This window comes from Echiichthys vipera (assembly GCF_963691815.1).
Source record: "Echiichthys vipera genome assembly, chromosome: 22".
NCBI classification, from domain to species: Eukaryota; Metazoa; Chordata; class Actinopteri; order Perciformes; family Trachinidae; genus Echiichthys; species Echiichthys vipera.
In genome coordinates this window covers 22,642,327-22,657,277 of record NC_139847.1, presented here as the reverse complement: position 1 = coordinate 22,657,277, position 14,951 = coordinate 22,642,327, and the positions used below count along the sequence as shown (strand labels likewise).

At 41.8% G+C, this 14,951-nt stretch overlaps 1 protein-coding gene across 1 annotated transcript in view; it reads right to left on the bottom strand.

The window, feature by feature from the left end:
• The window catches only part of ablim2 (actin binding LIM protein family, member 2), a 118,944-nt gene that overhangs the window by 17,425 nt on the left and 86,568 nt on the right, over positions 1-14,951 (bottom strand). Inside the window, exons 11-14 of the mRNA XM_083937209.1 lie at positions 13,302-13,416; positions 11,522-11,806; positions 5,366-5,473; positions 3,114-3,167 (exon numbers count right to left, since the gene is read on the bottom strand). Of these exons, the coding sequence (XP_083793335.1) occupies positions 3,114-3,167; positions 5,366-5,473; positions 11,522-11,806; positions 13,302-13,416 (562 nt within the window). The remainder of the gene's footprint in view (positions 1-3,113; positions 3,168-5,365; positions 5,474-11,521; positions 11,807-13,301; positions 13,417-14,951) is intronic.

Below are 14,951 nucleotides of genomic sequence, written 5' to 3'. Positions count from 1 at the left end.
CTGAGCACCACAGATTGATTCTTTTTTTTTTAACGCGATATTGAAAAATAAATATTGTTCCGTTTATTCATCTTCGAATAGCACTCTTTCTATCTGTCATTCTCACACACACACACACACACACACACACACACACACACACACACACACACACACACACACACACACACACACACACACACACACACACACACACACACACACACACACACACACACACACACACACACACACACACACACACGCACGCACACACACACACACACACACACACACACACACACACACACAGGTTGCACTAAGGTGCGCGTCTGTGTGTGTGCACAGTTTTGCTCTAACTTCTGGTTGGTGCTGAAATCTGAGCTAGGGATTAAAAGATGCATCTTGAGAAAGTTAAAAATCGATTCAAATGTGTGACGATTCAAATTGGTTGAGATGGAACATGAATAGGAGGGCGCTATCTACTTTTGACTTTGTTTGTTGACAGCTGTGCAACGATGGCGGCGGTTGCACCAGCCTGTTTTATTGGTGGTTCTAACTCAGTAACTCAGTGTAATTAAATTATACTAATTATTGTTTAACAGGTTTTTTTTTCTATTCGGGCAAATTAACATGATATTTGGGCAAGTAAAAAATTAACTTGCCCTATAGGCGCATGCTTTTGAAACCTTAGTGTCAACCCCTGCTTTAAAGAATTAAGATTGAGCTGAATAACAACACCAGTCTCCCTCTCCGAGAACCATCACCTTATTGTGGTGGAGAGGTTTGTGTGTCCCTGTGAACCTGAGGGCTGTGTTGTCTGGAGCCTGGTGCTCCTGTAGGGTTTCCCATGGCAGAGTGGTCTCCGGCGAGACATTAAGTCCTGCATGGGGCTCCAGTGAGGGATTCCATAGTTCTGTTGGGAGACTTCAACGCCCACGTGGGCAATGATGGAGACAACTGGAGAGGCGTGACTGGTATTAACGGCCTCCCTGATCTAAATCCGAGCGGTCGTCTGTTATGAGATTTCTGTGCTGTCACAGATTGTCTATAACAAACACCATGTTAGAACATAAGGATGCTCATAAGTGTACGTGGTACAAGAGCACCCTAGGCCAAAGGGTCATCTGATTTAAGGCCGTATGTTTTGGACACTCGAGTCAAGAGAGGAGCAGAGCTGTCAACTGATCACCATCTGGTGATGAGTTGGGTCAGAGGATGGGGGAAAAATCTGGACAAGTAGTGCTGGTAAACTGGGAACGTCTGGAGGAGGCCCCTGTCTGAGAGATCTTCAACTCACACCTCTGGCGGAGCTTTTCTGGCATCCCTGTGGAGGTTGGGGGCATTGAACCGGAGTGGGCAATGTTCAAAGCTTCCATTGCTGAAGCTGCAGAGGTGAGGTTTTAGGTGGCACAACGGGCGGTAACCCTCGAACACCCTGGTGGACACCGGTGGTCAGGGAAGCTGTCCGACTCAAGAAGGAGTCCTTCCAGGATATGTTATCCAGGAGGCAGTTGCAAGGTACCGGCGGGCCAGAAGGGCTGTAGCCTCTGTCATGTCAGAGAAAAAGCAGCAGGTGTGGGAGACGTTCAGAGAAGTCATGGAGAAGGACTTTCGGGCGGCACCAAGGTGCTTCTGGAAAACCATTCGACACCTCAGGAGGGGGAAACGGGGTACCGTCAAAGCTTTTTACAGTAAGGACGGGACGCTGGTGACCTCAGCTGATGAGGAAATCGGGCGATGGCAGGAGCAATTTGAGGAACTTCCTAATCCGACTAACATGCCCTCTTTTGTAGAGGCCGAGTTGGAGGCAGATGGGGGATCAATATCTCTGGCGGAAGTCACTGAGGTAGTCAAACAACTCCACAGTGGCAAAGCCCGAAGGACTGTGCTGAAAGCTCTGGGTTGGGAGTTGACACTTCTCTTTAACATTGCGTGGAAGTCTGGCACAGTGCCAAGGGAGTGGCACACCCGGGTGGTGGTTCCCCTGTCAAAAAAGGGGGGCCAGAGAGTGTGCTATCTACAGTATCATCTGTTGTCAGATTCTATACAGGGTAGAGGTCAGAGCCTGTATGCCTTAAAAGGTCTCCGTACAGCCCTGCACCACACATTGCTACCTGGTCTTTGGGAAACACTGTATACAATATACTGAGAGCCTGTTTATAGATCTGTAGGAGTATGCCATGTGCAGCTTATTTACCTATCATACTCTATAAAGATGAATTCATATTTCCTTGGTTGATAGAGCTGAGAGCTCCTCAGACTCCCATGTCACTGTGTTTGAGGTGAGCCTGTCAAATGCACATAGTAGATCTTGGGGCAACTACTGAAAACCGTACATCCTAGATTAGAACGCAAAAACAATGGTTAGGGAAGAGACATAGAGGTTGGATCAGTACAACACTAGTGCCATTATACAAAGTGAATCATACCAATCATTCACAGTTGAAAACATTGTCACAGCACCAGAACCAACAAATGAGCTGTTGAGATGAGTGCAGACATGCATGAAGGGGCTGAGCAAATCAACACCCAACAGTCCCCATTCCAAAAATTAGTGCCAAACGGGTTCAGTTAGAAAATGAATAATTAAGTGTCGCTGTGTTGCAATTAAATAATGAGCTATTGAATTTTAAGCAGTGGGAAGAGCTCTCTATTCCCTTTAATTACATCATCACAAGAAGCCAAAAACAGCTGCTGCACCAGTCTCTAGAAGTTGAAACTTCCACCCAATCCCAGATTTCACAGGAGGTTTTTTGCAATTGCCACCAAATGAAAGACATCTCCTGTGACATTATGGAGAGTTTGGTTAAATGCAACATACTTAAATGTTTTAACCTGTAGAAGTCAGGGTCAATAGTCTGCTTTCTCTCATCAAAAAAAGCAACTGGGTTGCAAAATTACATTATTTTGGGTTTGTTATGTCCTAACATTGCCCACCATCCTATTGTTTTACCCTGGTAGATTCTGCACTTGTCTGCACAAGTTGATTTTACATAGAATGGGTGCAGTACTACTAGTCTACTAGATGAGAGAACAAGGAGAAGAACTGGGATAATGAGATGACCTGCAGGCGACATGCGACACATTGTGCAGAGACCAGACCAGAGAAGGGATTGTTAAGAGGACTGTACCATGCTGTTTGTAGATGGGGGGCTTTCTATAGATATTATCTTTGACCAGAGTCTCTGAAGATGTGAGCAGATGCAGAAGAAAGAAAACGAAAGAAGCCAACATGGGAGGGAGAGAAAGAAGGAGAGAAAATGGAGAAAAAGAAGCATGAGTTAGCAGTTATTGAGGGATGAGATATTTTGACGAAACAAAAGGGTGCTGCAGTATAGTTTAATGCAACACAAGACAATTGTCCTTTAAATTATAACATTTAACATTTTAATATTATTCGTGCAACATATTCAAATCATATCAATATATTGGTCTTTGCTGAATGGGAGGTTATTTGATGCAGAACAATTCAGTGACACCCAAATAATATACTATCAGAAACCACACAGTAATTATATAAGCCTTCTTTGGACATTTTCAAAGAAAAAAAGGCAACCTAGATTAGTAATATGAATTTCAGGACCACAGAAGGAAAGTTGAAAGATAATGCATTAAAGGTTGAATATGTAGAATCTTTATTAAAAGCTATAAATATATATTTTTAAATAATACACCCATGGGGCGTTTTGAGGGATACAGAATGAAAGTATTGCTTTTCCATAAAAAAAAATATTTAGTCTGAAATTTTTTTGACGATTTGACATTGACTTTCTGTCCCGTTCTGTATCCATTGTAGCAGCCAATAGTGTTGGGCATTGCGGGTTGCCAGGGTTGTCTGTTGTTGGATGCAGCTACTCTAGGCTGGCATTGGGTGAAATGGAGTTTGTCAATCCTGCAGCGGCTTCGGAGACTCAGTGAAGGGGGCGTTATTTGTCCCAGCAGCTGAGTGACCGGAGACGGGCAAGAACCAGAAACAATATAGGCCAAGCATTCACGCCATGAACTGAGATAAAGGAGTTCAACGGCATTAAAACGCACGCCCAAATGGCTACGTTACTCCTTGATCGCTAACATCACTTTCATGTTTACTTAGATGTAATGGCTAATGCTAATGGATAACTGCTAACCGTAACTGTCAGTCAAACTCCTCTGCAATACTTGTTTTTATGGTGCGATTTGCTGGAAGGGGTGGGTTCAAACAGACTCTACTATGCTGCTAGGTGACGTGCCTCTGGAGGATAATGTGGAGAGTAAGCTTGAGTGTCTCCATCTAAGTGTCAGTGGACCCAGACAGGCCTCTGACAAAGATTACAACTATAACAACTGTCACATATTAAGCCACAGCAGAGACATTACTCACAATAAAATAACTCGTCTGAGTTATTTCCCTGGCTTGTTCCAGTGCCTGTCAGTATTTGAAACAATCAGAATAATATACATATAAAAGCAATAATGACAGTGACTATGAAGGCCATTAAGTGGATTATCAACTGTTTTCCCCCTCTGCATGAATGACACTGCCATCGTCAATGGGACCAATATGTTGGATTAAACACATTTTCATTTTGTGAGACACTGACAGTAATGGAGGATCTAATGTTTGTTAACTCCTGTCCAGATTTAGTGTAAAATGAATTCAAAATGATATAGTTTCATGTCGGATCATTGCTGTGTCAAAAAGAAACTGCTTTGAAATGAGCAAACACTGGGAATAAAAGAGTCCAACAATTTTTAGAATACAATCCATACCGGAAGGCAAGAAGTTAAGTGTTAACTGTACAGTAGTGATGTCCAAATGAAGCTTCATAAAGCATTAGTTATATTTGTTAAGCCCACTAGATGGAGCTCTTGTCTGTATAAAATTTGTTGTTTGTATATCTGGAGTTTTGTAGCAAAAATATTTTCCCCCTGGGGTTATTTAAGTATTTCAGATTCGGATTCTGATAAGGAAAAGGGCTCAATAAGTGGTGATTTCGTGTGTTTTCAACCCTTTGTTGAACAGAGAGATCCGTCTAGTGGAAATAATGAAAATGGTTCATGAAGCCTCATTTGGACATCACTACTGTTAGATGAGTTAGAAATGACTTAGAGTTAGAGAACAGAGTTTCAACTTTCAGCCACAGGATTTCAGTGAAACAATGCTTTAATTATTAAGGAACTGGTTGGTAACCTAATCTAAACCTTAGAATCAAATCATTCTAATAGTAAACAGAACCGTGTCCACCAATTCTTTTTGGAAACCTTGTTTTTTAACTGGGATTTGTTACATCTCATAGCTTACCCTGTGATTCACCTCTGTGTCATCAATAACCAAATGAATGTGTAAAGATAAAGGAAAAAAGAAAACTTGAGTTGCGAGCCACGTGGTGCATTTATGGCCTACCTGGTACGTGGAAATGCCGGGGAGCAGCCACATACGTAGAAGTAGAGGAAGGGGATTTGCCATCAGAATAGGTGGATAAGCTGGGGGTACTCCGACCACTTTCACTACCTCCAGTTGAGGACAGAGTTGGGTGGACATTGGGTATGAAAGGAAAAAGGGAAAGTGATTGGGAGAAAACAAAGGGTGTTGGGGGAGCAAACAGGCAGTGTTATGGTTAGCACATTAATGATGCTCAAATATGAAGCTGTCATTATTATAGGGATGCAGGTAACTTGATAACCCAGCCATTTATTGTATTTATTTTTATTGTTCTGAGACATTGTCTTGAACAAATTACATCACAAACCTTGGTTTGCCCTGTGGTCTCCTGCCAACCTGGAATAAAGATTGGCCAGTAAATTGATAACTTTACTTCACAGCCAACCACAGTTCCATTACATCTGATGACGCTTCTAAATTGTAGTCAATGTCCATGTTTTACCCACACTTGTGAATGAGACCCTACGGCCATGAGAACTACTACTACTACCCTTCATTTGGATTGAGCAGCCCACCTTTTGAGGTGCTTAATGGTCTGATACTTCGAGATGCAGATCTTGGCTGTGTGACACTTCTGCGGAGATGCGAACTGCAGATGAATTTAAATTGTAGGGTTAGAGACAATACATACATTTGGCATACGTTTCAGGTCTCTAAATGCTCGGACTAATAGACTTAAGAACAGTTTTTATCCAAAAGCTATAACAGTGCTTAACACCACAAATACCTTTACCTATGATGGTACATGATGCTCAGGGTCTCTGCAACCTACTGCTTTTTCTTTTGTCTCCTTAAGCTGCTACGGTGTGCATGTGCGTGTGTGCGTGTTGGTGTGTAAGCTTTTCGTTCTTTTAAAGGTCTAGCCTATTCTTTTTGATGCTTTTATTGTTAAATTATTCCTGCACTTTAAGGGATTGTACTGTAAATTTCGTTGTACTGGTACAATGACAATAAAGACAATTTACAATGTACATTGTTAATGCATTGCTCTGTTATTCTGCTCTCCTTGAGCATTACCGTTTTGTCTGGAGTGCTACCCTTGTCAACCTGCTCCAGACAATACCAGAGCTCAAAGTGTAATTGCGGCATAAAATCTTTCCATGGTCTTTTACGACACTCTCACACATCAAATAAGCCATCAAGAGTTTTTTTTGTGTATGAACTATTAACCGAGAAATCGTGGCTAACACTGATTAGCTTGGGGTAGCACTGTGAATGCATTAAAGCGTCTTTTTTTAACCAATAATACTGCTCAAAATTACACCAAACCTCAGCAGTTGCATGATAAGAGTCCCTACACAGAAAACAAAGCACCAATGGGCTCATTCCTTTTGGATTGCATTTGGTAATTGACTTGAATGGACTTTACTATGAGAGGAGCTGGTACCGGGGCCAGTTGGTTAGTCTTTCAAAACACTTTTTTTTTTCTTAAAGATTATTTTTTTGGCAGTTTTCCAAGCCTTTATTATATAGGACAGACAAGAAATGGGGTGAGAGAGAGAGGGGAAGACATGCAGCAAAGGGCCGCAGGTCGAACATGCAGCCGCTGCCTCAGGGACCTTCAGCCTCTTTACATGGGGCGACTGCTCTAACCACTGTTCCACCGGCCGCCCCCAAAACATTAATTCATTCATCTTCAACCGATCATCCGGGGTCGGGTCGCGGGGGCAGCAGCTCTAGCAGGGGATCCCAAACCTCCCTTTCCCAGGCCACATTAACCAGCTCTAACTGGGGGATCCCGGGGCAAGTGTGGAGATATAATCTCTCCACCTAGTCCTGGGTCTTCCCTGAGGCCTCCTCCCAGCTGGACGTGCCTGGAACACCTCCCTAGGGAGCCGCCCAGGGGGCATCCTTACTAGATGCTCGAACCCCCTCAACTGGCTCCTTTCAACACAAAGGAGCAGCGGCTCTACTCCGAGTTCCTCACGGATGGCTGAACTTCTCACCTTTTCCCAGGCTTTCTACTATAAACCCATCAACGACAATAGGAGACACTCAGAGGAAGTGCTCCAGGACTAAATGCAACAAGTCCATGTAGGGAGGAGGTGGAAGATGGGTCAAACAAACACTGGACTTTCACTCAGGAGACAGTGGATCATAAACCACTTTTGCCCTGTGCGTCACTGTCGTAACATACAAAAGCCCTTATTTTCACTCCACCCACCATCTTTTCCTAACCCTAATCAAGTGTTTTTGTTCCCTAAACCTAACCACATAATTATCTTTGAATTCACAACATTAACCACATGTTCTCCTGTGTTTAAGACAGCGACTGTAGTGAGAGTCACAGTTTTATGCTCACTGCTAGCCAGTGCCTGGACAATGTCTTTTCCTATGATGACTTTTGTATATGTTTCATATAGTTCATGAAAACTGCTAGCCTAGCTCCATCCAAAGAGATAGTTATTTCATGTTTTGTTAGGGACTTCTAGGGCCCAAATAAGGCCAGCAGCACACTGTGTTTCATGCCACTGCCACTGGACCCCACTAGACTCTAAAATTACTGCTTGGTCTGAGCATTTTTTATTGTATAATACAAATGGACATGCCTAGTTGAGGCAAAGTTCTCACCCTACATCAAACTTCTTGGTGCAGAGGGATGTCTTTAAATCACTGTAGGGCTGTCACTTCTTTTGAATGCTATCTATCATAAAATGAGAAAAATAGTGAGCCGCACTGAACACAACATCTTGACATCAACTCTAAAAGTAATGCTTGGAAGCAGTTTAGATTGGACACTACTCATGGAGAAATAATGTTTAAGGGTAAGGCTGTTTGCTGACGCTGTAAAAGTGTATTACTGTAACATTTGGCTTGTCACTTAAGTGAGGCAGCGGCCACTTGAAACAATGTGTATAACCTAAGGCAGACACCTCGAATGAAAGATACAATGGCAATTCCATTGCATAGTTTAAATTAATTAATTCAGATGTTTTAAAAAGCGTTAAAACATTTTTTAAAAGTGACAGCTCTTGTTAAAATGTTGAAAAGAAACATCGATCAAATAATCATAAGATTTTTTGAAAGCCACACTTACTAAACTTTTTTCAGTTTATGCTGCTATAAAAACATAACACCTTTAGTAACAAATATAACATTCATAGCTCCCTCTTAACTGTGTCACAGTGAATTTTTTAATTACTCTTAATGTATCTGTTGTAAAATGAAATGATGATGACACATCCAGATATACAATCTTGGTAATGACACTACTTCAATCTTCAATGAAAGATGCTGTCTAACTGTCAAAGTACATGAGGCACGGATGTTGCATAGCAAGTCTGCTGCAGCATGTCCATAGCAGAGCACGTACATTTTTAATAAACTGAAGCTGCTACGTTGACCATGGAAACCCTGCCCATCTCTATTGTTACGCAGCTGGTTTATTTTTTCTCTCTTTGCACGGCTATGGGGCCCCCTAACAGGTAAAAAAAATACACAGCACCATGTAAAAACCAAGTGCAATCTGTTTAAAAATTAGAGGTTAGAGGTATAAAATGTAACATTTTCGTATTAAAATGTTGAAAACGCCTATGTTATATATTTTCTTTAGATGTGTACTTACATTATCCTAAATGTTTCCAACAATATGAAAACCCAGAGAAATCTGTAATTTTATTCCAAGACACTTCTTTTGTTGCTTGACAGTGGCGTCCTATAACTTTTAACCCCTCTCTATTAGAAAACCAAATGGGAACAGGAAATACTGCCTATATGTTTTGAGTGTAAATCACAATTTCAGTAAAGGTAATGAATCATTTTTCCTACCACACAGCCTTTTTTGCATTACCTTCGGCTATTTCGTGACATGGTAAAATTAATCCTCATTTATTGATGGAATATTTCATCCACTTTACTTCGGCGATAAGCTAAATGCTAATTCTTGCTGGCTAAACCATGCAGTAATGTTACAGTATGTAACAGCGTTCAACATGCTCATAAATACATTTTTTGAATGATTGTTTTGTCTAGGAACAACAATGGCAGGCTACTAAGTTAGCTGATTCAGAGCAGAGGGAAGGCGCTCTAGGATCAGATCACTGAAGCTTGTGCCTGGCTTTATGAGCTGCTTCCCGTGGCTAAATGAAGCTCTCAGGTCCGTCTCCAGAGCTGCTGTCTGCCTGACTTTATATACAGTCTATGGGAGTAACAAAACCCATTCCCCCGGTGCTGTAAAAATCCTAGAGGAGACACTGTGAAATATTGTGATATTATCGTCATAGCTGGCTAATGTTAGCTTGCTTGCTAATGCAGATGAAATGCTAGTTAGCTAATGTAGCAAAATACTATCTTAAGTGCATAACGTCAAACTATTTCATTCAGACTCCCGGGGCTGATCTGGTTGGTAAATCAAAAATTACTTTATCGGGTAACGTAACGAGGCAACTAATGCCAGATCCTAGCTGCTAGGATGCAAGCTGTCTGCTGGGTAACGTTAGCACACTTGCTTGCTCGCTAACTGGTCAGCTACCAACTCAAAAATAATCTGCAACACTGCGGCTATTTAATTCGAATGACGTTATATGAATAAACATTACTAACATGACATGCATACAACTTTAATACATCATCAATAAACATTATTTCTGACTGAGTCACATCAGATTTTCACCACAAACGGTAGACAAGACTAATCGCATGCAAACCTTAATGTGCCTTTTATGAGTCACAGAAACTCTGCAATCTTGAACAAGGAAGATTAGAAGTCAAAGGCAGGCAAACAATTTAGTCAACAAACTGAACAGACAAGCACAAAAATGAAATCACCCCTAACCGTTCTCCTAATGCCAAATGTATCAGGGTCAAGTTAAACCATGCACTGCACCAACCACGTCCACAGACACAAGTGAACAGGGCAAGCATAATGATAACTCTGAGTGGCCCTACCAATGGACCTTGATGTATCCTATGAAACCAGACAACACCACGATATCAAACAACAACATCACAAAACCTGCTTTTCATTTCATTGGGGGAGGGGAGACACAGAGAACAGAAATATTACTGGTGTTTTTACCGTTAGGAGGAGGTAAACTGAGATGCAGGGTTGTCCTAGGTATAGGGTTAGGTATTTGGTCCTGTGTGAACCCTGAGGGGTGAGGAAGATCAGAGGATGGGGAGAAGATGAAGCAAAAGGAGGTGGTTGGATAAGCCTTCCTACAGGGTTTACAGAGTGCAAGGGGAATGTATACAGTCCTGCTTTGTGATGTTGATTACAGGGATGTGTGGTATTGTGAATAGCATTAGCAGTTTCATGGCTTTGCTCCAAGAATTAAGGAAAATAAATCTTCATGTAACAGTCGTTACAGACCAAAATGTGGTGCACCTCAGGTCAGGAATTTTGTTTCCCATTATGACTGGGACCCATGGGTCTACATTGAACTGAGTGAACCAGAGTGTGAGTTACCAAAACACAGTTAATTTGGTGCTTAAATGCAGCTCATGCCAAGTGAAGTCAATTCAGTGGTCATATCACAGCACTCCATTCTTTACGACCGGCGGCCAAAGTCAAATACAGAGAGGACGGGCACTTTGCTGCTATGATACCTGTTAAGTAGTTTCATGTTTTTGATCCTAAATCCAAGGTTGGCATGCTTCTGCAATTTCCCAGGCTGGGATCAATAAAATATTTCTATTCTATTTCTATTATTCTGTTCTATTCTTCTGTTCTGGCTAGGGAACACATTGGAAACCCTGCTTTTGCGTGAAATTCTGGTATAAAATCATCCCAGGGTCCTTTATGGCAAATACATTCGTCAAATAAGTTATCGAGACAATTTTTGTTTGTGTAACAACTATTAACAGAGATATCCCAGAGAGTCGCTAACAGCTGAATGCGGCTAACACTGATTCGCACAGGGCAGTACGGTGAGGGCATTAAAATGTCTTTTTTAACCACTAATACTGCTCAAAATAACACCAAACCTCTGCAGTAGCATGATAAGAGTCCCTACACACAAATAATAATAAAAAATTGTCTCAATGGCTTATTTGATGAGATTATTTGTCGAAAAAGACCCTGGGATGATTTTACACCAGAAATTCAACATTAATGATTCCAACAAGTTGTCCGTTGTCTGTATTGGACCCTGTCTTGATCGCAGTGTGCTCTGATACCTCTGAAGTAAGGGATGTAGTTGTGTTGCTGCAGCATGGCCAGGGTAGTGGGGTTTAGGTGAAAAGACAAGCCTGCATTGCCACCTACTGGCGTTGGCGAGTACTTTCCACTCCCACCACCACCACTCCCTTCAGTCCGAGCAGAACAGTACACAGGGGGGGAAGATGAGTCCCTGGCCCAGGTGGAGGGGTACTTAATCGCACCCATGAGGGTTGGAGGCAAAGGGAGAGAACTGGAGTCACGAGCCATGCTGCTGTGTCTACCACCAAGGTATATCTCTGGCCCTGAATGTCCAATCAGATCACAGGAAATGTTGAGAAATTCAGGCGTGAGGAGAGAATTCAAAATATAATATAATACAATAAAATAAAATATAATATAATATAATGCTGTTTGACTCTCAGGCATCCTATATTGCTTTCAAATATTTATTTTCCTGTCAACATTTCTCATTTAATGGTATCCCTGTTGAGTCAACACACACACAATTTACCCTTCACTCCTCTTTTGTTTGGGGAAGTAACCTCTTCAAATGTGCATGTGGCCCCTGTTTAATTTGGCTTCATTTATAAAGGGACTGGACTTATCCAAAGCTTTCTGCATGTTCAAAACATGTCCAACATATCTGTGTTCTCTAAGAAGTCAAGAATAAAGTCCTAATATTTTGAGAAAATAATAATAAAATAATAATAATTCTGAAAAAAAAATCAAACTGCCCTATAGTCTGCTGTGCATATAACCCCGTGTGAGACCCCTCTGGATGAGACGGAGAAGACAGAGAAGCAGCTGTGCGCTGCTCTTCATCAGAGGTGGAAAGCCAAAACTAACTGAAAATGCTTATGATCAGGCATAAATGTCTTAAAGTGTCCACACAAATGTTAACTTTACCACCTCTGATAATTTGCAGCCTAGCTCACCTTCTCAGTCTGGAGACAGTCTCAAACAGAGCGAAGGCGTCTCCGTTCACACTGCAATTCCAAGTGACCTGAATCTCATTTTTCTGAAGAATCAGGCCACTTTTAAATGTCATACTGAATCGGATACGTAACAGATGTCTTTCAATGCGACCGCAATCTGAACAGTCAGATCGCATTTAATGCAGCATTGACGTCATTCTGAACCGCACTGCAATGTTTTGTAAATGAATGACAAATAAAGTCCATTGAAAAAAAAGTATGCCACAGGCGGGAGCCAGGAACAGAATCAAAACAAACATGGAGGGCAGCAGCGAAGCAGGTGGCCAGTGGAGGGACAGTGAAGTTTTAGACCTCATTAGTATTTGGGGTGATACTTCGGTGCAAGCTAGACTTGAAGGGTCTAATTGTAACCAATCTGTTTACGATAGCATTTTGAGAGAAATGTCCGAACGGGGCCATAGAAGGACTTGGTTGCCATGTTTGCTTCCGGGAACACCGTTGTGGCGTGAATGCCTCAATGATCAACTGCGCATGCGGGTCACTTCAGGAGTGTGAGCTGTTCACACTGTAGACAGGCCACATTTAAAGACATAATGTGAACAGACAAACCAAAAGATTTGATTTGAATAAATCGGAATGGTGCATTTAGACCTGCAGTGTGAACGTAGGGGGACACAGAGACAGCAACACAGAGCTGCCAATCAGAGGACAAACAGTCCTGAAACCTACACCTATGATCATGAGTGCTGTGATCCTTTAAAAATTCAGAAATACAAACTCATTCTTAACTTATCACATAAACAACGGCAATGTATGGATAATGGGCTGTGTGCTGTATGTGTGTATGAGGCTGATACCTTACCTGGTCGGTAATTCTGGGGGGAACGACACGGGGTGTACCGTCCATAGCCCCCCAGGGAGCTGTTAGAGCTGGGGCTGGAGGGCCGCCGCTGTCGGGGCGATTTCTCCCCATTGCCCTGGACGCACAGACACATAAAGTAAAAAGAAGTCAGTTCTATTGAGAAACAAACATTACCTCACTCACTCTGTAGTCACAGTATCAGAAAGGAATGGGCATGACTCCATTTCCAGTATATTCTTCACAAGACGCATCAGTCATGTTGTACAAGGCATACAAAAGATCTATGAAAATATACGACTAATGTCAAGATAACACAGATGCCAGTGGAAGTATGCATATTGTTAGGTTCAAGGGTAGATCAGGCTGATTCAAAACATGAAACAACAATGTTTTTGAAGTGAAAAGTGGTATTTAATATACAGTATGTGCCAAACTACGACCCTGTTACTCTGGATTATTTCTTCAGTAAAAATGAGTTTCAATTTCAATTTCTCACTGTGAGTTAAACATATCAACATATCGATATTATTATTATTATTATTGTAATCTAATGATATTACCCAATTGTTGAAAAACGCGTTCTAGAGTGCATGCCACTACTAGACAATATCACTTTAAGTTTAACCGTCAAATTAAGTGGTTTGAATAATTTCTCTCCACTGTATGATCTGATCATGTTTCTTGTCCCATCAGGCTTCATTGAAATGTCAACATGTTGCTATATCTTAGTTATATTATACTTTGGTAGGTACAATGTTATCATAACGGAGAGAAATTATGGATCAAACGAAGAACACAAGACCCAAGTTGTAATTAATATAAATATGAACATTTCAGCTGCTTTAACTGAAACAGTGAAACACATCAAACATCCATGGCCATGGCCCTCAAGTCCCCTGAAAAAGACCTTTATTTAATTTATTTTGTATATTCTGTATAAGAAGACAACACACACACACACACACACACACACACACACACACACACACACACACACACACACACACACACACACACACACACACACACACACACACACACACACACACACACACACACACACACAGGAAGGCGTGTTACACAGATGAAGGGTGTGTGTTCTCCACAGTGACGCATTATATTACCTCAGTAGGAGTGGGAGAAAGCAGCTGGGGGGACTGCAAATGAAGAGGAGGAGAAAGCCAATGATTAGGACAAACTCATATGTGAGTCCATCATCCACCCATGAGAATGATCATTCAGTGTCAGTGAGTCAGCATGTCCACTGTGAAGACACTCTCAATGGATGGATGAGCTGAATGAAGTGGGTCTAAAGTAAACGGGTCACTACACACTCAGGGCTGTGAGACTGTGACTGCACTGCCGAAGAATGAGAATCTGTGAGAGAGAAGCAAGCATGGCATTGATGAATGAATGTTACTGTCTCCACTGTCAGAGCGAGGGATGATGATGGAGGGCCAGCAAGGTTAAAAATGAAGAAGAAAGTGGCAACAAGGGGTGACAAAAGTGTACTCAATCAAGTCAGGTTTTCATCAGTGTGAGATAGAAACACAATGGAACCTGACCTCACATTCATTGCTTGGGAAACAGCCATTGGCATCGCTTTTGTTTTTGCCCCATACTGTATATTCAGATTAGAATACAGTATAG